The sequence below is a fragment of the Orcinus orca genome, chromosome 6 (genome assembly GCF_937001465.1).
Source record: "Orcinus orca chromosome 6, mOrcOrc1.1, whole genome shotgun sequence".
Taxonomy (NCBI): domain Eukaryota; kingdom Metazoa; phylum Chordata; class Mammalia; order Artiodactyla; family Delphinidae; genus Orcinus; species Orcinus orca.
The window spans coordinates 67,469,187-67,491,962 of NC_064564.1; the positions used below are offsets into that span (position 1 = coordinate 67,469,187).

The 22,776-nt window shown below is 41.2% G+C and overlaps 1 protein-coding gene across 8 annotated transcripts in view; it reads left to right on the top strand.

The window, feature by feature from the left end:
- The window catches only part of PUM3 (pumilio RNA binding family member 3), a 98,017-nt gene that overhangs the window by 23,944 nt on the left and 51,297 nt on the right, over positions 1-22,776 (top strand). For 5 of the 8 annotated variants that reach the window (XR_004480203.2, XM_049711844.1, XM_033417350.2 and 2 more), the window contains 5 exons: positions 15,805-15,896; positions 16,827-17,045; positions 19,650-19,785; positions 20,379-20,454; positions 22,506-22,599. Coding sequence is in view for 7 of the 8 variants with exons in the window: in XM_033417350.2 (XP_033273241.1) it covers positions 15,805-15,896; positions 16,827-17,045; positions 19,650-19,785; positions 20,379-20,454; positions 22,506-22,599 (617 nt within the window). In the remaining variant the exon portion in view is untranslated. Of the gene's footprint in view, positions 1-2,033; positions 2,149-10,255; positions 10,387-14,377; positions 14,398-15,804; positions 15,897-16,826; positions 17,046-19,649; positions 19,786-20,378; positions 20,455-22,505; positions 22,600-22,776 lie in introns of those variants that run through there. The other 3 variants (XM_033417351.2, XM_004286225.4, XM_049711845.1) reach the window with 3 other exon arrangements.

A 22,776-nucleotide genomic window follows, 5' to 3' on the forward strand; every position in this document is an offset into this window, starting at 1 on the left:
CAATATATATATTGTCTCTTTGAATTTGTTTCTGTATTAGTGATAGATCAGTAATGTAACACTAGATATAGTTGTGATGATTTGAGTGACATAATACATATGAAACGTGCTCTCGAAACTATCCAACGGTATCTAGTTAGTCATGATTAAGTGGTTGGCAAATAATTCCTTCTGCTGCTGCTGCAAGTGGGAATGATAAAGGTACGTAAGACAAGCAGCTCCCTAGAGATAAAGAATGAGTATCAGGAAAAATCAGCAAAAAAAAATATGTAGCATTACATTGAGTTTTATTGAACCGGTTCATGGGCAATCAAGTAGCATGATTCTATCTACCTCACATATTCATTCATCCTACGGAAGTTTATTGTTTCAATGTCAGATCATTCTTCTCCCCTGCTCAGAACCCTGAGACGGCTCTTCTTTTTCACTCAGAATAAAACCCAGAGTCCTTAAAATGGCCTAAAAACCCTTTCACCATCTGCCAACCGGCCCCGCCCTCCTCCTGAACTTGTTTCCCATTACTCCTCTCCCTGGCTGATTCCAGCCTCCTCGGCCTGCCTCCTTTCCTCAAAGACATAGTCACGTGGGGTCCTGACTCCTGCCTTGGGTCCTTTGCTCCAGCTCTTTCCTCTGCCTGGAAGGCTCCTTTCCCAGATGCATGTTTGGCGAACTCCCAGCCTCCCCAGATTTCTCCTCAAACCTCTCCTTAGTGACACCTACTCTGACCACCCTATTTGATGTTATAACCGGTTCCCCCACTCTGGTTCTCTCTTTACCCAGCCCTATTCTTTTTACTATAGTACTTCTCATGTATCCTACAATGCCTTTATATAGTGTTTGTTATTGTTTGGTGTTTATTATTAGCAAGTCTTAGTTTTGTTGACTAATATATATCCCAAGTGCCTAGAACAGTGCCTGGGACAGAGTAGCCACTGAACAAATATAGTTGCTGAATTTGTTGACTCAAGTTCTTACTATGTGCCCACAAATAAAATAGCTCTGATCCTTATACTTGTGCAATTATGGTTTAACAATTACACCCATTTCTCAAATATTATCGACAGCTGAATACGTGCCAGGCAATCTGCAAGGCCCTAGAGATATTACAGCAAACAGAGGAACAATTTCCCTGCTTTCGCACAGCTAATCCTTGTGAAATGATATGATGTTGTAAAAATTCAGGCGTTAATATATGTGAAATACTCAGCCACCAGATTAAACATTCCAGATCGTTATTTTCACGTCCCTGTCTTGTGGACAGACACCAAGAGCACCCTGCCTTGCACAGACTAAACCTCAGCAATAAAGTGTACTAAGACAAACACTGGATTGTGTGCTCCCCAAAAACCTAACTTCTACTTTCCATGCGAAGTCATGTTTTGATTCAATAGTTTATATAATTTATTGTCCCAGGAGCTATTTTTTTGAGATTTTTCTTGGAAGACCTATTGCTTTGAGTTGCTAAATACTAGATAATACATTAAAGAGTATATGGTAGAAATTTATCTTGTCCCCCTAAATATAGAAAAGACATAAGGTTAGGCTTCTAAAACCCTGGTGATGGTTCTGGGTTTTGTCCTGGTCTTGACACTAAACCAGTCATATGACAGTGACAGGCAGAGTGTGCACCACTCAGGTCTTCCTTCAGGAGAGAACTTGCTGCAGGAGGTGAGCGGTGGGGTTAGCTGAAAGCCTCCAGCTCTCAGACCTTCGGCATCCACCACAGTGTCCAAACCAAGGCCAGAGGCTTCCGGGGCTGCTGCAAGCGAACAACAGAACGTGGCTGCGATGCAAGAGCCAGGCCATCCCTGCCCAACTCGGGACTCTTCTAACGGCCGGTTTTTGCTTTGAGTCTCCACACCAGCCTGGCCAAAGCATTCTCAGAGCTGTTCCCTGGGGCTCTTCCTGTACAATCTTTCCTTCCCACATTGCAGTCCGAGGCCCTTCCTCTTACCCCACTTCCTCTTCCCTTTATCTTTACAGGCTATTCCCTGCATAAATCTTATGTTTCTAACTCTGCTTTTGTTTCCCAGAAAACTTGAAATAGCACCACTGGTACCAGGAGCGGTTCCAGAAAGCTGGCAAGAAGATGGGGTTGGAGACAGGGTCACTCACCACAGGCTGGTGAGGAGGGTCCCAATCCAAGTGGTAAGTGGGGCACAGCTAGTCATGGGCACAGATGGTTGTTCAACTACTAAAAACAATCACCACTGATGAGCAGGGGGTCCCCCGGTGGAGAGGAATGCCCTTGCCAGGGCGGTGGTTCAGGCATTTGAATGTTATGGGGGGCTTCCGTGTATCTAAGGGGAGTAGAGTTGGAGGACTCCCTGCAGAGTGACAGTGGGGCCCGGAAACAGATAGTTAAAGGCGAGCGGAGGAAGCAGAGGCATCTCTGGTCACTTACAAAGAGGCTCCTGTCCCTTGCGGGAGAGGACAACGTGAAGAGCAAGCCCAAGAGAGTCGTGGATCTCCAGAATCTTTAAAACGCTTAGCCCAGGCAGCCTGTTACACGGAGGCCAGTGGCCCGCTTGGGAGAACTTGAGACCCTGAGATACGGGATGGGGACATGAGTGGGTGCCCCCAGTTTTGCTCTGCTGACTGCCCTGAACATGCAGAGCTTGCAGAGGTGGCCACACTGCCTCGTAAAAATCCACACTCTGCTTGAGCAGGAAGACACTGCAGAGGCCTCTCCCTGCAAGACAACACCTGCTCCCCGACGCCCTGCTCTCAGGAGCTGCCCCCGCTGCCTCTCCTGGCTGCCAGGCCAGTAACTAGGGTTAAGTCCAGCATAGCCCAGCAGAGGACATGCTGGGCCTGATGAAGGAGAAGAGAAACTACCCCCCTCCCATGGGACCAGCACGAGCTGGCCAGCATGTAACTGTCAGGGGAGAAGACTACCCAGGGACTGCGTTAGGAGGATGCTTGACCAAGGGGCTGGAAGGTAAAAGTGAACAAGCGGGAAAACTCTGACTTGGGGTCACTTTCTTGGGACATGGGATTTAACACTCCAGCGAGGACCCTGGAGGAATGGGGCAAACACTATGTTTTTACTCAAATCACAGAGCAGAGGTGAAATGCCTGAGTTACCACAGCAGATGGTAAAATAGGATGGAAAAAACAGATGGAAAATAGGATCAGAAACAGTTCACACTCCTTGGAATGAACAACAATATTCATTTACAGTTTTGCACCAGGGCTATGTTAGCTCGCCCACCTTCTGTCTTAATATAGTCCAAAGAGATCTGGACCATCTGGACATCCCGCAGAACATCACACTGATCCATTACATTTGTAAAATAAAGACATGGCTAGCATGCTAGAGACCTTGGTAAGAAGCATGTGTTCAAGAAGGTGGGAAATAAACTCTACAGAGTTTCAGGGACAGGCCACTTCAGTAAAGTTTTCAGGAGTCCTAAAAAGCTAAAGGAGGTACACATTTTTAGGGTCAGGGGCATGTCAGGATATCCCTCCAAAGTAAAGAAACGTTGTTGCCTCTTGGATTCCCTATTACAAACAAGGAAGTACAGTATCTGGGGGGCCTCTTCAGCTTCTGGAGGCCAGATAGTCCACATCTGGAAATCTTGCTCTGGTCCATGCGCTGGAGGGTGTGGAAGGCTGCCACCTGTGAGTGGAGCCTGGGTCAGGAAGGAGCTGTACAGCAGGTCTAAGCTGTAGTGAAAGCAGCCTCTCCGCTTAGAGCAGAACAATGGGCAGACCCTGTGGTGTGGGAAGTGTCAGTAGGGAGAAGAGATGCAAGCGCAGAGTTCATGGTAAACCCAAGTAGGAGGATCGTATAACACAGGGCCTTGGGGTTCTTCAGCAAAGGACTTGCCATCTGTAATGGAGAATTATGTGCATCTGAAGAAATAGCTCCTAGCATGTTACTGAGCCCTCATAGAGACAGAGTGCTTGATTATAGTGTACCAGTGACCATCCACCCACAGCTGCCAGTTAGGAGGCAGGTTCTGTCTCACCTGTCAATGCATAAAGTGAAAAGGGCCCTGCAACAATCCGTTATAACATGGAAATGGTATATCAGGGATCGAACCCAAGTAAGACCGGAGGGCATGAGTCAGCTGTGCGAACAGAAAACCCAGACCTCCATATCACCCACATGATGACAGCAGCCCCCCTTCCTCGTCTCTCCCCGATGGCCACAGAGCAGGGTGCCTTACAAATAGCTGATGGAGGAGGAGAAAGCCCAAGCGTAGTTTACAGGTGAGTTGGCTAGGCTGAGGGGTGCAAACTGAAACTAAATAGTAGCATTACAACCTCATTCAGGCTGAAAGACAGCAGAGGGGGAGAATCTTCCTAATGGGCAGGCAGTGCCCCTGGTCATCCAATTGATGTGGAAGGAGAAGTGGCCCAAGGTGAGAACATGTAGAAATTCCTATCATTGGCCAATGCCCCAACCAGCTGGTCAGGGACCTGGAAAGAAAAGGACAATGGGAAACAATGAGGTCCAGGGTAAAGGCAGATGGGAGTAGACACAGCAAGTGACAATTTTCACATTGTTAATACCCATCAAAAGGCATCTGCAATAAACACTGAACAACCAAGAAGACAAAAACGACTTGGCCAGTTGACATCAGTGAGCTTGCAGCCCTGGGCACTCTAGAGCTGGCCTGATGGGTACATGAACAGAGAGGCCACAATGGCAGAGGCGGAGGCTACACGTGGGCCCAACAGCATGAACTTCCACTTACCAAAGCCAGTCTAGTGATTCCTCTGAATGTAGAACCTGCCAGCAACAGAAACCAGTGCTGAACCCCTGATATGGCCCTGTTTCCCAGAGACCAACAGGCCACCTGCTGGAAAGTTGATGACGCTGGGCTCCTTTTATTATGGAACGGCCAGCTGTTTCTCCTCATAGGGATAGAGCCCTATTCCAAGTGTGGACTCGCCTTTCCTGCCCAAGAGCCTCAGCCAGCACCGCTCTACAGGAGCTAAGAAGTGCCTGATCCATGCTCATGGAAAACGACACAACATGGCATCGTGTAGGGAACACACTTCACAGCAAGGGAGGTCATGTGATCCACAGGACATGTCGCATACTGCACCATCCAGAGGCAGCCGACCTGACAGAGCTTTGCGTTGGCTTTTTAAAGGTGCAGTTGAAGCACCAGCTTAGAGTCCAGAATCTGCAAAACTGGGATGCTATCTTCCAGAATGCAGAATAAATCTAAATCAGAGATCTCTGTATAGTGCTATAAGAAGACTACATAGGTCTGAGACCTAAGGAGCAGAAGCAGGAATGGCCTCACTTGCCATCATTCTAAATGGCCCTCTGTGGCCATCTGTGTTTCCTGTTCTTACAGCTCTGGGCTCTGCAGAGTTCGAGGTCTTTGTCTCAGAGGGGCCGTATTCTCGGCAGAGGACAGAGCAGGAGTTCCACTGAACTGTGGATGCTACCTGGACATTTTGGACTCACTGTGTCCAGGACCAACAGTGAGGAGTCACCATGTTGGCAGGAGAGATGAACTCTCGTCAGTAGGAGGAGGCGGGGACGTGTGGGATCACTGTAGAGCCCAGGTGATCCACTTAGGTGCCTCTCAGCACTCCTTAGCCCCCAGTATATCTGTAAGTGGACCTCTGTAGTAGTCCGTGCCTTACAAGGGTATGCTTACCAGAGTCTCAGAACCCTCAATTAAAAGATCTTTTTTTCACCACATCCTTCTCCCTTTGTCCCTCCCTTCACAGGTGTCAGATCAGTATTAGATGAGTATCATGGTCTGAGGCTTCCCTCTTACTCCTGTCCCCTCTATCCTTGTCTTTCACAGGCTTTCCCCCCAGTAAATGTCTTGGCCTTCTAATTCTATCTTGGCGTCTGTTTCGTGGAGAATTCAAACTGACATAATGGGCTTCAGTTAATTGGCTAATCTTTTCTCCATCTTAAAAGTAAGAGGAAAGTTGGGTAGGTACCTAGAGCTAGACATCATTGTAAGCCCTGACTTAACCTGTCTATAGTTTTTAAAAGTAAAATGGCAGAAATAGTTAGAAAATTAGTAATTTATTAATAAGCTTGGTTATCAAGTTTTTATTGCTCAGAAATCAAGGAAATCACAAACCCAAACCAGTCACTAGTTTCCCAAGGAAATGCTTCTCATAAAGCCCGAAAACAAAAATTTAACAAAAACTTAAACCAAAAACATGTTCATTGTTCTCATCCTTGCTAAAACCTGGGGCTGGTACATTTTGCTTGAGGAGTTTTGTTTTACCATAGTGCATTGTTAATGCTCCATGTATAAGTGATAACTCGTGGGCTTTAAGTGATATTAACTAATCTTTGACATGATCTTTCATTAAAGGTGGTATTTTAACCTATAGTCAGATACACTTTCATTCTGATGGTCTGATTTTTCTTTCTGTGGCTCCTGTGGGTGTCACCAAAGAAAGTAAAATTAGGACAAGGTCAATGTTATGTTTACTAGACAGTAACTAGAACATTCTAAATGCACAATTAATGTTTAGACTATATTTGTGCACTTTTTAGCAAATGTATGGTATTGAAAAACATAATCCACTCTAGTCAGAAGCAGTTCTTTTTTACTAAATGAAAATGTGTTGGCAACTGCTCCGTTTCCATGGATTTATGACTCTAATAGGTCCTGAAAATAAAACCCAATCTTTGCCAAAATCTCACTTATGCTTTATATCAATAACATGCCCTTTATCCCTGCTTATGCATTTGGGAAACAGAGAAACTATACCAATTAGTTAAAAATCTATTAGTTAGAACTCTAAAGAACGGATTTGGAGGGAGGGGAGATGTGTGGGAGCTGACACCTAACACTTTATTTTTGTGAAAAAGAGAAAAATTGTACAGAATCATGATGAATTGAAAAAAAGAGTGAATATTTTCCAGAATACATTTGGAAGTGTATAGTTCAAATTTAAACCATTTTCAATATCTAATGATGTTAAATCACTGCAGGAGACCTCAAGCAACAAGAGAGATACAGTTATGTCCAAGACATTCTACTTACAGAAACAAGTGCACTATACATTTAATTCTGTAATTCTAGTGACTGCAAAAGGATTAAACAGGGTTTAATCCTCAGTTAACTGGAAAGTCAAATCAAATCAAATCACCAACTTGAACTCCATTCCCTAAATAAGCAACTCTTAATTTTAGCTGCACCTTAGCATGTTCTGGGGGAACTTTCCAAATTCTCAATGCCCAGGTCCCACTTCAGACTAATTAAATCAGAATTACCGTGGTTGTTGCTGGTTTTTAATCCACAGGTGATGTGTGGCCAAGATTGAGATCCACTACCTTGGATACTACAGTTGTTTTAAGTTTAAGCTTACTACAGTTATTTTAAGTTTTAAACCAGTTTAAATTACAAATTAAATCTCTACTGTTGGATGAAAGCATATTTGCCAAGTTACCTTTAATTTTACTAGAGCACTGGAAAAAGAATGAACTCCCAATGCCTGGTTAACATTATGTCTGATGGTCTTCCAATCCTTGGGGTGGCCATGTGACTGAGTTCTAGGTGCTTAAATAGAAGGGGAACCCTGCCAGGTCTTTTCCCTCTGAGATAAAAGGGTAGCACCCTACTGGGGGGAAAAAAAGTGGATTTCATCTTTTCTCCATTCTCCTAGCCCTGAACTCTGATATAAATCCGGAAACTGAGAAGTACATCTTGCAGTCAGAAAACAATAGTGAAATAAGTCAAGACAGAGAAAAACAAATACTGTGTGATCTCACTTATATGTGGAATCTCAAAAAACCCGAATTCATAAAAACAGAGAACAGATTGGTGGTTGTCGGCACGGGGGTGGTGATCAAGCATAGGGGAAATGGGTGAAGGTGGTCCAAAGGTACAAACGAAAAAGGAAAAAATGAAATCAGCTTGGGTCTGTGATGGCACTGTTGAGCCACTGAACTACAGCAACCAATTGCCTTCAGAATTTTTGTTGGGGGAAGAAATTATCGATTAAGCCACTATTAGCTGAACCTTCCATTACTTGCAACCAAAATAATTTCGAATGGATACACCTTGGCATGCGCTCGCCCTCTCTCTCTCCCCCTCCAAGCTACAAATCACTAAACATTTACTATTAGCTGATAACTTTATCAGCTTTTGAGTCACACAGCAACCCCAAAAGATAAGTGCTGTTATTCCCATTTTACATATGCAGAAACTGAGGCCCATACAAATTAGTTATCTTGTCCTCAGCATAGCCCAGCAGAGGTCATATATTCCTTGGATTTTAAGCCAGGTTCTTTTGATTCCAATGCCAGTGCTCTTAATTATGTTGCTATAAACCTCTTGCATGTGTACAGGTCTAGTTGTCCTGATTAAATTGCATGCCATATCATTTAGGAAGAGCATTTTATGCTTCTAGGAATACATATAACGTTCAACATTTAGGTCATTAAATATTTGAAGAATTAATGGGCTTAACTTGGTCAACTGTAAAATTATAGAAAATTTTGTTGGTGGTGGTGGTGGTCTGTGAAACTGCAAGATACTTCCAACTCACTCCAAACAAATAAAACACTCAAGTCAATCTTCCCTGTCAACTTTTTTGACAGCACAGATTTGATAAATAACACCATAAATAATAATCTAGGACTTAGGTATGTGACAACTTTTTTTCTCCCTGGTGAGAAGGCAGAAAAATATCAGAGTTTGATGTATATGTTTAAGACAGCTACATGGATGTGTCTTAGAGGATATGGGGTGCTGCAGACTGTGGTGTTGAAAATACAAATGAATCTCTTCCAGGTAGGGTGTATATGTTAAGATTTTGTTATTATTATTATTAGCTAGCACATACCATACTATTTGCCTAATAGGTGCTGTTGATGGACCTCCTGCCATTCCTGTTCTGTATTCTCTCCTTTTGAGCTTTCACTGGAGAACTAATGAATTAGAGAAAGCCATCCAGAGTCAGTCACATTGAGTTTGGAGTCAGACTCACAGGATCACAAATACTGAATGTTTCCCCTTTGTCCATAACATGAGGAGGAAAGATGTACCTAACTGTTCTTATGAGACTTAAATGAGCTTATCCAAACATAATACTTAAGGCAGACAATAAGTACTTATCAACGGTCTGTGTGCTGAAGAGTGGGATAGGTGTCTGGGAAGTAATGATGGCCCCCGCCCTCAAGAAGCCTAGTCTAGTGAACCATCAGTCTCAAGCCAGTGCCTTAAGAGGCGGGAAGCAATGTGATTTAGAAGACAGTAAAATCTGATGCTTGACACCCCTGAGATCAAGTCCCATTCCTCAACTTTCCGAGTGGCCCTCCAAAAGATATGTCAGTGTACCAACCTGCAGAAGCTATGAAAGTGACCTTATTCGGGAAAAGGATCTTTGCAGATGTAATTAAGTAAGGACCTCCAAATGAGATCATCCTTGATTACCCTGATGGGCCCTAAATCCAATGACAAGTCTTTATAAAACGTAGAAGAGGAGAAGACATAGAAGAGAAAGCCGTCTGAAGACAGAGGCAGAGGTTGAAGTCACGCAGCCCAAGCCAAGTAACGCCTGGAACCACCAGAAGCTGAAAGGGGCAAAGAATGCTCCCCCTAGATCCTTCGGGGAGTGCACAACCTCGCTACCAGCATGACTTCTGACTTACAACCTCCAAAACTGTTAGAGAATAAATTCTGTTGTTTGACCAGACCAGGTTTGTGGTGTTTCTTCATCTGTAAAATGGGGACAACATCCTAGTCTCATTTCCTGAAATGTTAAGTGGGGTAACTGCTGTCTGGAGGAACGCGCAGACGTTTAAAACGGCAAACGTTTATTGAGCGCTTGTCCTGATCATTCAGTGTGCTAGGCGCTCTCCCTGTGTGACTTAGCCATCTCTATTTTATTAATCAGATAACCCAAGGCTCACAGAAATTCAGTCATTTGCCCAAAGGCATACAGCTAAGAAGCGGAAAAAAACCGAGATCGCAATTCTAGCCGACTCCCGAGATTTCCCTTTAACGTCCCCCGCTGGACTGCCAGGGAGGATGCAAATGAACGCACTCTCAAAGCGTTAACTAGTTTAGCCTCAGTTCCAGCTACAAATTAGCCGAGCCAACAAGCCTCCGCTTCCACAACTGGTCAACCCTCGTGGGACGCCGCCGGCTCCCCCGGCCGGGAAGCGACAGGGTTAATGACGTCACTTTCAGGAGCCGCTATCACGTCCTCGCCCCACGGATCCTTTCAAGGGCCAAACCGCGCCTGTGACGCAGCCCTCGCGCTTCTGGACGAAGGGAGAATAGAAGTGGGCCAATAGAAATGCCGAATTTCCGTTTTTCCGGCTAATCCCCACCCCTTAACCGAACTCGGCCGAGGAAGAAAGGAAAAGGCGACTAGGGGGCGGGGCAAAGCGAGGAAGCGGAAGCCGTGGCGGCGGAGCTGGGCCACACGTGTGCGGTGAGTGTGGAGGCCGCTCCCGGGAGGGATTTGCGGCTTGCTCGGCGCTGAAGTCGGAGGGTCTATCGGGTCGAGGTGTTCACACATGTCACCCGCTCGGCGACCTTCTGTGCCCTTTTCTGTTCTGGGAGTTTGGGGGTTGACGGGAGCCTGGCGACAAGGGCGGTTTACAACTCCTCTCCCTATCACGCTTTCAGCCTTTTTGTCGTATGTTTGACATTCGCTCTGCGCCCGGTCAGTGCTAGATGCCCAGTTTGCAACCTGAATGTACAGTTGCAGGTTGTAAGCGCTGGGAAGGAAATGACCTGGGTGCCGAGATACAAGATAGGGGAGTCTGACGTGATCCTGAAGCCGAGACCTAGAGCGTGGCGAGAGGCAACCCCGAAATCTGAAAGCCCAGGGAAAACTGCTTTCCCCAGAGGCCGTAACTTGGGCTAAGTCCCTGAGGTGGAAGGGGGACCGATGTTCGTGAGCTAGAAGTTCAGCCATATAAGATAAAGGAGTAGGGTGAGAGGAGGTTCTGTGGGGCTTTGAAGGCCATGGTGGGAGTTTCGATTTTCTCTACAATGGAAAAATATTCGCATTATTAGTACACAGTGAAGGCTTATAAGCAAGGGAGAAACACAGTAGGCCCTGGTTCTTTTTGGAAAATGGATAATAATTTGGATTATTATTGATTATATAGTTGAATTATTGATGATGGTTTGAATTAGGGTGGTGGTACTGAAGATTGAAGTTGAAGGGTTAGAGGTGTTTTTAAAGATTCGAGAAGAATTATTGAAAAATTGAATGTAGCAGACAAGGAAGAGTAAACTCTCACAGGTAAATCTTAGGTTTCTTGAGCAGTGGAGTGGATGCTGTGCCATTGCTGAAATGGGGAAGAATAGGGTGGGGAAAATTAGATGAGGATGTTATTGTTCGGGGGTGGTTTGCAGTGGTCATATAGTTAAAGAATTTTATTTCGGTTCTATTAAGTGTAAGGTGTTTTTTAGACACCTAAATGGAATTTTCAGGTAGGCAGTTAGATACAGAAGCCTGGAGCCCAAGGAGATGTTCCTAATGGAGAGATAATTTGGGAGTCCAGCATAAAAAGCCATGGGATTGCACGAGATCACCTAGGGAGAAGAGAGAGGGGAAGACTTGAGGAATGCCAGCATTTAGAAGTTGGGTATTGAATGGTCATTACTTTCAAAGTGCAATGCTGAGCCTGCTGAGAGGAGTCAGGATCAGTCATGATCAGTCACCTGTCCCTCTATGTCTGGGAAATCTCTGCTCTTTTCCTTCACGAGGCGGAATTGGGCTCTTTCAGCTCTGTGGCTCTCTGAACACTTTTTATATACTTCAGTTATAATGCTTAACTATGCCATGTTTTAATTTTCTGCTTGCCTGTCTCTATCACACCACACTTTGATTGTTTTTTTGTATATATTTTTAAAACCCATTAGCTCTCTAGCACATAGTATGTAGGTATGCAATACATTTCAAGTCCAAAGCGTTGTTATAAGAAGGTCATCAAAATGTGCCATAGGAATCGGGAGAATCATTTGAGAAAGAAGGCATCTGGAGGAGGAATGATAAGAAATTGTCATTTAGGCTGGATTTGAAGGATGGGTAGGATTTATATTGATAGAGAATGGCTTTAAAGTTTGGCTCCTGAAAAAGAACAGTGAGGGAGTAAGGTTGGCTTCAGTGTGGTATTGTGATGTGGGTAAGGTAGGACTAAGTTTTGAATGGACGTGAATGCCAGAGTGAGTTTGAAATTTTTCCTATAAGCAGTGGGAAGCTTTTGAAGGTGTTAGAGCAGGGAAATGACATGAAATGGCTGTGATAGTGGAAGACTAATTGGGCAGCAGGCGGTGGATCATAGCAGACTGGGTCTAACGGCAGAAAACAATGTGAGCAAGAGATAGAGTCTGAATGGGGTAGTAGAGGGAAGGGAAAAAGAGGAGACAATTCCAAGACACTGGAGTGTGATGGTTGTATATGATGGTACAGGGTCCCCAAGCAAATGCATTTTGCTAAGTGAGAGAAGCAAGACCCCAAAGGCTGTATATTGTCTAATTCCATTTATAGGACATTTTTGAAAAGGCACAAAGCTAGAGGGTAGAAAAAAGATCAATCATTGCCAAGAGAGCCAGGAGAGGATGATTGCAAAGGGGCTCCACAGGGGACTTTTAGGAGTGTGGGACAGTTCTGTAAGGTGCTGTGGTGGAGGCTACATGACTGTGGGTTTGTCAAAATCAGCACTGTACACCAAAAAGAATGAACTTGACTATAGGCAGATGAAAAGAAAGTCAACTGACATGTCAGGAAATGGATTGCAGACTGGAACAAAATGCATCTAACTAGTACAGATGTATAAAAAGACTTCACTGAAGGAGTGGAGGGAAAAGAGCTGACCTAAGTAACTTTGGAAAGCAGTGTTTTGAATGGATACTGTGAGGGAAAAGACAAAAAGAACTGTAAATAAACACCACATTATAGTTGGTACATTTGTTTTTACCAACTATAACCCTGTGGCACGTGATTAGAGTTGGAGACATTAGTATGAACTTACTTAATATGTACAGAAATACAGGTTTGTGTATACACATAGGCTAATATACATATATACATTACCTAGCCCTGTCTGGTGAAAAGACCTAGAAGCAGTGACACCCCAGTGACAAGCACACCTAGCACTCAGATCTCAATAAGAGGGTTTCTCTAGGGTTCCTTGGAGAAATGACTGGTTTTAGGGCTTGTGCAAGGAAAATAAAAGGTAAACTTGGAACAAATGCCAGGAATTAAGGACATGCTAAGGAAAAAAAAATAAAAAAGGATGGACCATATGAAAAGGACACAGAAGCAACCTTAGAGATTTCAAAGCTGGAACAATTTTAGCAACAAAATACTAAGCAACAAAATACATTTTGTTTAGCAACAAAATACAAAGATACTATTAGCCCATATGCAAATAATAAAATACTATAAGCAACAAAATACATTTTGTTTAGCAACAAAATACAAAGATACTGTTAGTCCATATCGCAAATAATAAAATACTATGAGGCCATACTAATGTAAATAAATGATTAAATGAATGAGGAGAAGGAATAAATGTTCCCTACAGAAGAATACAAAATAATGAAGGTAAAAGTAAGGGAAATAGAATATCATCATGTAAACACCACGGAAATTGCTGCAGGCAAGATCCACTGGAGAGTGCTAAAATCAGTGAGGGATACAGGATATTTGCATGATCTCAAAACATATCCAAAATATTTATTAATTGCTTTGGGAATTTTAATGCATTGATTCAAATTCTTTAATACTCCCCACTCTAGAAAGTGGAGCTTATTAATTCTCCTCTCCCTAAGTTTGGGCTGAATTTTAGTGACTTGCTTCTAACAGAGTATGGAAAGGGAGACATAGGGCTTCCCTGGTGGCACAGTGGTTGAGAGTCCGCCTGCCGATGCAGGGGGCGCGGGTTCGTGCCCTGGTCTGGGAGGATCCCACGTGCCGCGGAGCGGCTGGGCCCGTGAGCCGTGGCCGCTGGGCCTGCGCGTCCGGAGCCTGTGCTCCGCAAGGGGAGAGGCCACAGCAGTGAGAGGCCCGCGTACCGCAAAAAAAAAAAAAAAAAGAAAGGGAGACATAGTAACTTTACAGCAGAGACACCTTGCAAACACTACAGTAACTTTACAGCAGAGACACCTTGCAAACACTATGTTAACCAGTGATCAAGGTTAATATCACTAGTCATGTCGATATCATGCTCCTCCTAATGTGATGGGATGAGAAGGGCACTTCATCTCTATGGTATTCTTCCCTCAAATCCGTAAGGCCAGTAGAATCATAGGAAAATGTCAGACAGACCCCAAATGTAGGATATTCTACACAGTGCCTGACCAGTACTCTCCAAAAGTGTCTTGGTCATGAGAAACAAGTAGAGATGGAGAAGCTGTCACAGATTGGTGGAAACTAAGAAGACTTGATGATTAAATGCAAGGTATCCTGGAATTGAAAAACAACGTCAGTGGAAAAACTGGCGAAATCCAAATTTAATAGCATATTAATGTTATTTCTTAGTTTGGGTAAATGCATCATGGTAAGATGTTAACATTAAGGGAGGCTGAGGGGCATACTGGACCTTTCTCTGTGTCTTTCCCAACTCTTCTTTAAAACTAAACTTAAAATAAAAAGTTCATGCACAGAAGAGCTAAGGGATGCAGATGTGGTTATGAAGGCTATAGCCAAGTGACAGTGACCCTACAGTCATTAATGATCTAAGGAAACGGAGTAATTCAGAGGCCATTCATTTTCCAGAGTGCTCTTTGAGACCCTACTGGTCCCTTGAGATATTCCAGGAAAAAGTGGTTCAACCACGGTTGGGAAATCCTGCATACTTTAGCTTGTGCTTGGTGATTAATGGCTTAAATTAGCAAAAGAATCTGCCTTTCCTTAAAGATGCCTCCTTCATTATTTTCATTTAAGAGTTTCCCAAATACATTTCACCCCAGAACCCCTTGTTTCTCTTATATCTATTAATATCTTGAGAAATTTGTTGTTCTTCAATGGAAAATTCTTGTCTAGAAATATCTGGAATTGTCTAGGGATCCCTAGCATCTGCTCGAGAGGGTCAACTTTAGAAATTTTGAAATGAGTTGAATATGCAACTTTGGAAGGTACAGAAATAGACAAATAAAACATAATAACTTTTGCTCTTGATACATTCGGCTGCTTTCAGGAGCCTTGGGCAGCTGAGGGGTTATCTGTTTGCCATGTGCACGGTGGGGTCTCTATCCAGAAGCAGCCTGTTAGGCAGATTTCTTTAAAATGAAATATTAAATATTTCAATAATCTTATTTCGGAGGTCTTTGAAAATTACTTGATTGCCTCTAAAAGAATAACAGATTAAACGTTCGAAGTTAGTTTTTGTTTCAGCTACCTTGGGTTACATAAGGAACTTTTAGATAATCTTCTTTCATTAAATTTGAATATATGATAAGTGCAATGTTTGTTCCTCGCTTTTTAGGATAGAGACCAAAAAATCAAGTGGTAATATTGTCATTTTCTCATCACAAAGTCTTCCCAGGTTGTGAGTAATACAAACACTGACAGTTTTATCATGCTTAGTGTAAATAATGATTTATTTTTAGCCATTACTGTTGCTGAAATGTTGCCTCCAAAACATCACACACTAGCCAAGGTGTGTGTGTGTTCTTAGTTTTTGTATTGGTATCGTATTTATTTTCGCTCTTACAATCTTAGAAGTCATGATTGTGTAGTTCCTGGACTCATGGGTGCCTGTGCTGGATGCAGCTAATTTGTCCTGCATCTGTGACCTCAAGGAGTAAATGTGGCAGTGACCACTAATGACTTTCATTGGATGAGAGCAATTCAGTGATCCTTTTTTGGATTTTTTTTTTTGTTTTCCAGAGTTGCTATAATGGAAGTCAAAGGGAAAAAAAAAATCACAGGAAAAGGTACAAAGCCATCACAAGAAAAAAACAGATTTCATAAAAACAGTGGTAAGATACTCAAAACATGCTTCCCATGTGGTTTTTTTGGCCCTTGGAGGGAGCAGTTGGTGGTATGAGGGGGCATGTAGCAGATTCCAATCTATTCATGGGTTAGAGTTAGGATTAAAGTAGTAGGAAAAAGCAGGTGTTACTATATATGAGTTTGCATGTTCCCTGCGAAACTTAGACCTTTAAGAAATTGCCAGGATAATTGGTGAATGCTGTACTTTTGAAAGATATGTCGGCTAGTGATGCTGTTCCCTCACTTTAGTCACGCTAATTCACAACATTTTATTTTAACGTTTGATAAATTGTGGCTGATTAATACGTGTACTGGTGAGCCAGATCTTCAGGATTTCTCATTGTGATGTCTTTATTGTTCCATCAGGTGTCAGTATTGCAAAATAGAAAAGTCAGGAATTGTGTCAATGACTAGTTTCCTAAGCAATCTTTTTTTTTTCTTGCAACTAGAAATTCTGAAAAATAAACATTTTAAATTTGTTTATATATGATATACTTTCTAAATTTTAAATGTTCATTTTATTCTTAGATTCCTATTATGTTATTGATGCCCTAAATACACACACACAGACACACACAAACATAAAAATAATATCTCATCTTGTGATATGTGCTTAAAACAGAAGTACACCTAACTGACAGTAGTGGTTATCTCTCGAATTATGGGTAGTTTTTATTATGTATTTCTCTACTTCGTAGGTTTTCTATAATGAACCTGTATTATAATTTTATAATCAGAGTAAGTTTTTAAATTTTGTTTTGATTTTTTAAGTCCTACTGTGCTCCGTTTTTGAGAATAAAACAAAGTATGTTTCACTAAAGAGTGTGTAATTTTCTGTAACAAATACAATCCAGTGGATAAAAGAACAGGCTAGGCCCGGGATCATTGAACTAACAATTATTTATTATTGTTACTAGATTCTGGTTCTTCAAAGACATTCCCAAAAAAAGTTGTTAAGGAAGGTGGACCTAAAATCACAACTAAGAACTTTGAGAAAACGGCCACAAAACCTGGGAAAAAAGGTGTGAAGCAGTTCAAGAATAAGCAGCAAGGGGATAAAATACCAAAGAACAAATTCCAGCAGGCAGATAAATTCAACAGGAAGAGAAAATTCCAGCCAGACAGTAAAAATGATGGTAAGCACTGATTCCTTTAGCAGAGTTTTTGCAGAAGCGTTGCCTTGCCTGAGCTATTGCCTGAACCACCGTGCACAGGGACTCTAGAAGTCTGGTAGAGACCTTCTGTTCTTGTTCCTTGACAGGCAACACTTGGGGTGGGGGTGGGGGAAGGTAGATGGGATTAAATAAAAAACAGAAAGCATCTTCCCTGGTCAAAATTGTCCTCTGGTACCTAGAATTCCTTACTTCCTAGGCCCTTGCTGAATTCCCCTAGCTGTGGAATTAGGCTAAATTGTATTGGCTTTATGCATTGGAACCTCAATAAAACATTCCTTTCTGTAGGCTAAAATTAATGAACTCATTCATTCAACAAACAAATACTTAATACTTAAATTTAATACTTAAATAACCAGTGTGTCCCAGCTAAACATCCACCTTGGCTAAGGATGCCCTGGTGAACAAGAAACATATGGACCCTGCCCTCACAGGGCTCAGGCCACTCTAATATCATCAACCCATCAGATGGCTCAGACCCGGTAAACAGTTCCAGAGAAGGTATAGTATACATGTGACAGATTTGACTTGAATTGGTTGAACAGGCTAGGTTGCTAACTGATTAGAAGTGTTGGCAGGGCTCCTCTTTGTTGAAACAAACTACTAATCTCTTCGTCATGATGTTTAAGTGGTTGTCTCTAACCCAGAGCTTTGCTCTCTGTTGTACAGCCTGCCCTTGCTGTGCATCATCTCTCCTGCACTGGTCTCAAACGAGCAGCTTCCAGGTTATGCGTGCTGTCATGCATATGCCTTCTCTGCAGCATCATGAGAACTTCTCTGGTGTCTTTCATACTCTTTTTCTCCAGCGTGGCATAGCCTGACACTGCTCCTTTGCTGCCAACTGAGACCACTGCCATGGGGCCTTTTTACTCCAGTTCTTTAGACCTGATCCCTGTTCTCTCCTCTGCCTAGGGCTGCTCCAAGACAGGGGTGTAGGGAGAGAGGAAAGGAGGGAAATTTTCATTATTTCTCATTAGGCCTGGAGGATTCTTTCATGCTCTAGCTTCCATTTTTTCTCTTTTCCCCTTCTCTTCCAGCTTCTCTTTCCTACCTACTCTTTGCTAGCTTCTCTATTAGGTCCTAAATCTTCCTTTCCACACTGGAATTCTTGACACCTGCATTTTAAGTGCACACACATCCTCGTCTTATTATAGTGGAGCCCTGGTTCCTTTTGCTATAGGAGATAAGTTCCCAGCATCTCAAAATGGAACTTTGATTTTATTTTCTCAGTTTTATACCAGCAACTGAGGGGGATTAGATACTAGACATCCCCAGAATTGGTTGTATCTGCTGCAACCCAGCATGGCATATGTCAAGGGTGCCCAAATATTTGTAGAATTAAATGAACTCTGGATTGGTTATTATCCTCTGCTGCATAGTACATGATGCCCTAATATTAATGGTAAATATGCCTTCTGTTGCCTGTAATCCTCTATTACCAGGCTGGGAATAAGCAAGTGAGCAGAAAGGGGAGTAACTAAATACACTGTAGTATATTGAACGCCATTAAAAATTATATTCTTGAGGAATATTTAGTTTCATGGAAGAATACTTACAGTATAATAATGTTTAAGTAAAGACATAAGGAAATTCATATAAAACGTGTAGGGGAAAAGACAAGAAGGAAACAGTTAATCCCTAAGTTTTGAGATTATAGGAGAATTTTGGTTTTTGAGTGTATTTCTAATCAGAGAAGGGGAGATATCTAGAAATAACTTATTCTCCTAAGGGTTCTTTGCAGGGTACTCATGTAAATAATACCCATTTTATTAAGTTTTTTTTGTTTGGCCTCTTTGGGTTTTTTCATTCAATTAATAAGTTATTTAGATTGTGAAGACCAACAATAACCAATAGAAAGATACTTGACTTTTATAGCATGACCCTAATTGTAGAGAACTGAGGAATTTTGATTGTGCATTGTCATGAGTAAGAGACAGCAGAGAATAAAGTTTTAGAGCCACGTCTGGGTTTGAATCCTGACTCTGCCACTTAGGAGTTAACGTGACCTTGGACAAGGAACTTACCTGCTCGGTGCCTTTGTTTCCCTGACATGAAGGGGATAATAATAGTACCTACCTCGTAGGGTTGTTGTAAGAATTAAATCACTTAATACATAACAGCACTCAGAAGAGTGAATTTTTGAATATGGTTTTTCCTATGTTAGTTTGGACTAATTTTTGTTTTCATTGAGAACTGATTATACCTAAAGTCCAATGATCTTAATGTTCTATAGTAAAATTTTATTTTACAATTGAGAAAGATGCTTAAACTTTTTAAATTGCTTTTATAATCTGTTTAGTTTCCTTTTGTTTTCTTAATAGGTATCCTGTTAAGATTAAATAAATAGCTGTTGAATAAATGAACAGTTGGTGTCAACCAAATTTAAAATGTGTAAACTGCTCAGAAAATGAAATAAAGTATAAGTTGGTAGGGAATGATGTTTTCCTCCTTCTGGTTTCCTCAGTGAGTATTGATCTTGATTAGTGATTGCCATAGGTGCCTAATTTGTCCTTGTGTATGGCACTGAGAATGTTAAATGTAATTGAAAATAATTTCTGTAATGACTAGACACAGCAGTCAAGAAACCCAAATGGGATGAGTTCAAAAAAAAGAAAAAAGAACTGAAGCAGAGCAGGCAACTCAGTGATAAAACCAACTACGACATTGTTGTTCGGGCAAAGCAGATCTGGGAGATCTTAAGAAGGTAATGCTACTTAATGGCATCTTTATTAGGCCCTTTGAGATGATAGAGGAGTAACAGTGTACCTAGTAAATAGTGAAATGTCCTAAGATAAATGACATAGCGCTTGGGTTATTTAGGTAGTACTCATAATACTCCAGTAGAGGCATCAGTGTTTGGATGTCTGCCTGTTGCAGAAATGTGTGGAATCATTCGGATGGTGTCAGATCTGCTTATGAAAATGAATGAGAGTTAAAATGGATTTGACATCCTTCCTGAGAAATTTCTGAGAAAATGAAGGACAATTCTTTTCGGCTAGGTTTTAAAATACTTGAGTACTTGGTGTCTTGGACTTGTTTTATTATTTTCTTTACTTTTGAAGTTCTGGCTGTTAAGATTTAGATTGATGTGTAAAATTATACCTTGTGAGATGAGTTTCTGCCTTTGAGAAAATTACTTTTCTCTGGCTGCTCTGGAATAGTAATTTTAATGTCCAGTTTGCTCTCTCCGAAGAGAAAATCATACTGAACTGGGTGAACATACACTGGTATGGTTTTTATTTTTGTGTGTTTAAAATAATGTCTTTACTTAGGCTATGTTTCCTGCCTCTTTTATAGAAAAGATTGTGACAAAGAAAAAAGAGTGAAGTTGATGAATGATTTGCAGAAGTTGATTCAAGGGAAAATTAAAACTGTAAGTAGGGCATACTCAGTTGCAATTTTAACAATTGAAATTGACTCGCAGTAAAGGGTAGTTGACCATTGTGGCAGGTGAAATTGTTTCTGTTTTTAATGTATTTGGCCTCAAATTTCAAATACCTTTTATAATTCTGATTAAAAAATTTAATAGTGAGAGACCTTACTGCCGGGAAATTATAAAAAGGCTATCAAGTATTTGGCTGTTCATTTTAAAATAATTTACTTAAAATAAATCAGTGTTCTCTTAAAGTTATCTCGAGAAATTTATTAGTTCAACAGTGTTCGTTAGAATGTCTTGCTGTGAACTCTATACTTTTATATGTTCTAAATTGCTGGCTATTTTGTATGTGTGATGCAAACACATGATTACTTTCTTCCTGCGTTTACAAGCATCATGCAAAGATCTTTATAATAGATTTGGGACTTCTGAATTGATTTTTGTTGTTGCTGTTTAATCCTGTTTTATAGTAAACTTCTGTTGATTCTTGTGTATTTGGATAAATACTTAGTGATATTCACTTGTAAGCCAACAGACTCAGTATGTTTGGAGACCCTTGAGGGGCAGCCTTTGCAGAACCACGTACGTGGGTCTAACCAGATGCTGTATTGCAGTTTGAAGGACTGTCTTAAAATAGTGAGTTCCCAGCTGCTGCTTTCTTAAAGCCAGCAAGGTCTTTTTAGGTTGGAACTCCTCCTCGTCTCTAGCAGTAGTCTGTTACACTCAATTTATAAATACTTTACACTCAAGATCCTTTCCCAATTACCCTTAGGTTATTACTGCATGCCCATGGACTTGGGGGTTAGTCTGGTATTCAAATACCCACTCTGCTATTTAACATACGTGTGCCTTTAGACAATAACAGCCTATTTATTGATTATTTACTGTGTGCTAGGAATTATGCTAACCAGTGCATACTTTGTATCCTTTAACTTAGTCATCATCCCTATTAAACATTTGATACATCTGGGCTCAGAGAAGTTGAGTTTCATCCCCAGGGTCCCAAGGATAGCAAGTTCCTTAACTTCTCATAAACTTACTTTAATCTATAAAGTGCTAATAACAACAACCCACTTTTAAGGTTGCTTTGAGTTTAAATGAGAAAAATATACTTAAGCACATATATTGGTTACATAGTAGGTAATCAACATATGCACAAAACAGCCTTATTTCTTTTTAAAAATTATTTTTAAAGTTTTATCAAAAATGTCTCTGCAAATCTCCCTTAAGGAAATTCTTCGGAAATCCATGACTTTAATGAAGGTATACCTTCACCTTCTGACTTGTTAGAATTTAAAAATTTAAAGACAGACTCAGCAACAAGTAATAAGCACTATTAAAGTAGACTGTAGCATATAAAAAATAATAGTGCATGACTGATTATCTGCGGTTATTGCTTTAGAAAATTGATCAGCAAGTCCTTCAGTGAGGATCTAATCCATCCAATAGTTGTGAGGGGGCTTGGGTTGGAGAATCAGATTTGAAATTCTAGGAATATAACTGGATGTATGTTCAGGGATTATAATGAAAATGTGAGAAATGGAGTGATTAGCTCATAATGTAATTGCCAATGTGTATCTAGATTATTATAATAATTAGGTATAATTACTTATGTAGTAATACTTTGGTTGCCAAAGCCAAACATTCTTAGATCATTTATATTTTAAAAAAAATCATAGAATAATAGAATTTTTGCATTGAAAAATTCCTCTTTTAGGGAAAGTAACTATCAGAGAAATGAAAACTGAAGTGTGTATAATCATTAGACAGGTTTGGTTTGAATTATAATGATAGAATCTTGCAGAATACTTAAATGCATTCCTGTCTCGATGCTGTACGGTAGCCAGCAAAACCAAAAAATGCCATTCTGAACAATTAAACAAGAATTTCTACTCCCAAGTAACCTAGGTTTGATTAGCTATGAAGACCCTACTTTTTTTTCCTCACAAGGAATTGTAAAAGAGGCAGCAATACAACATAAATAATATGATAGAAACATATATTTTCAGAGAGAAATTTGTCTAAAGGCCCCACCTGTTTTCCTGCAGATTGCGTTTGCACATGATTCAACTCGTGTGATCCAGTGTTACATTCAGTATGGCAACGAAGAGCAGAGGAAACAGGCTTTTGAAGAACTGCGAGGTATTTCTTATATATATTTCGTAATTGTTTGTAAGAAGTCGCTTGTTTTCTCTTGAAATACCCAACACTGTCCTGGAAAAGAATTCTGTTGAGGGATAGCAGTGTGTCCTCTGCAGGACCTTTGCTGTTTATTTGTATTTTTTGCCTGGGACAAATAGGGAGTTATTCGTTTGTGTT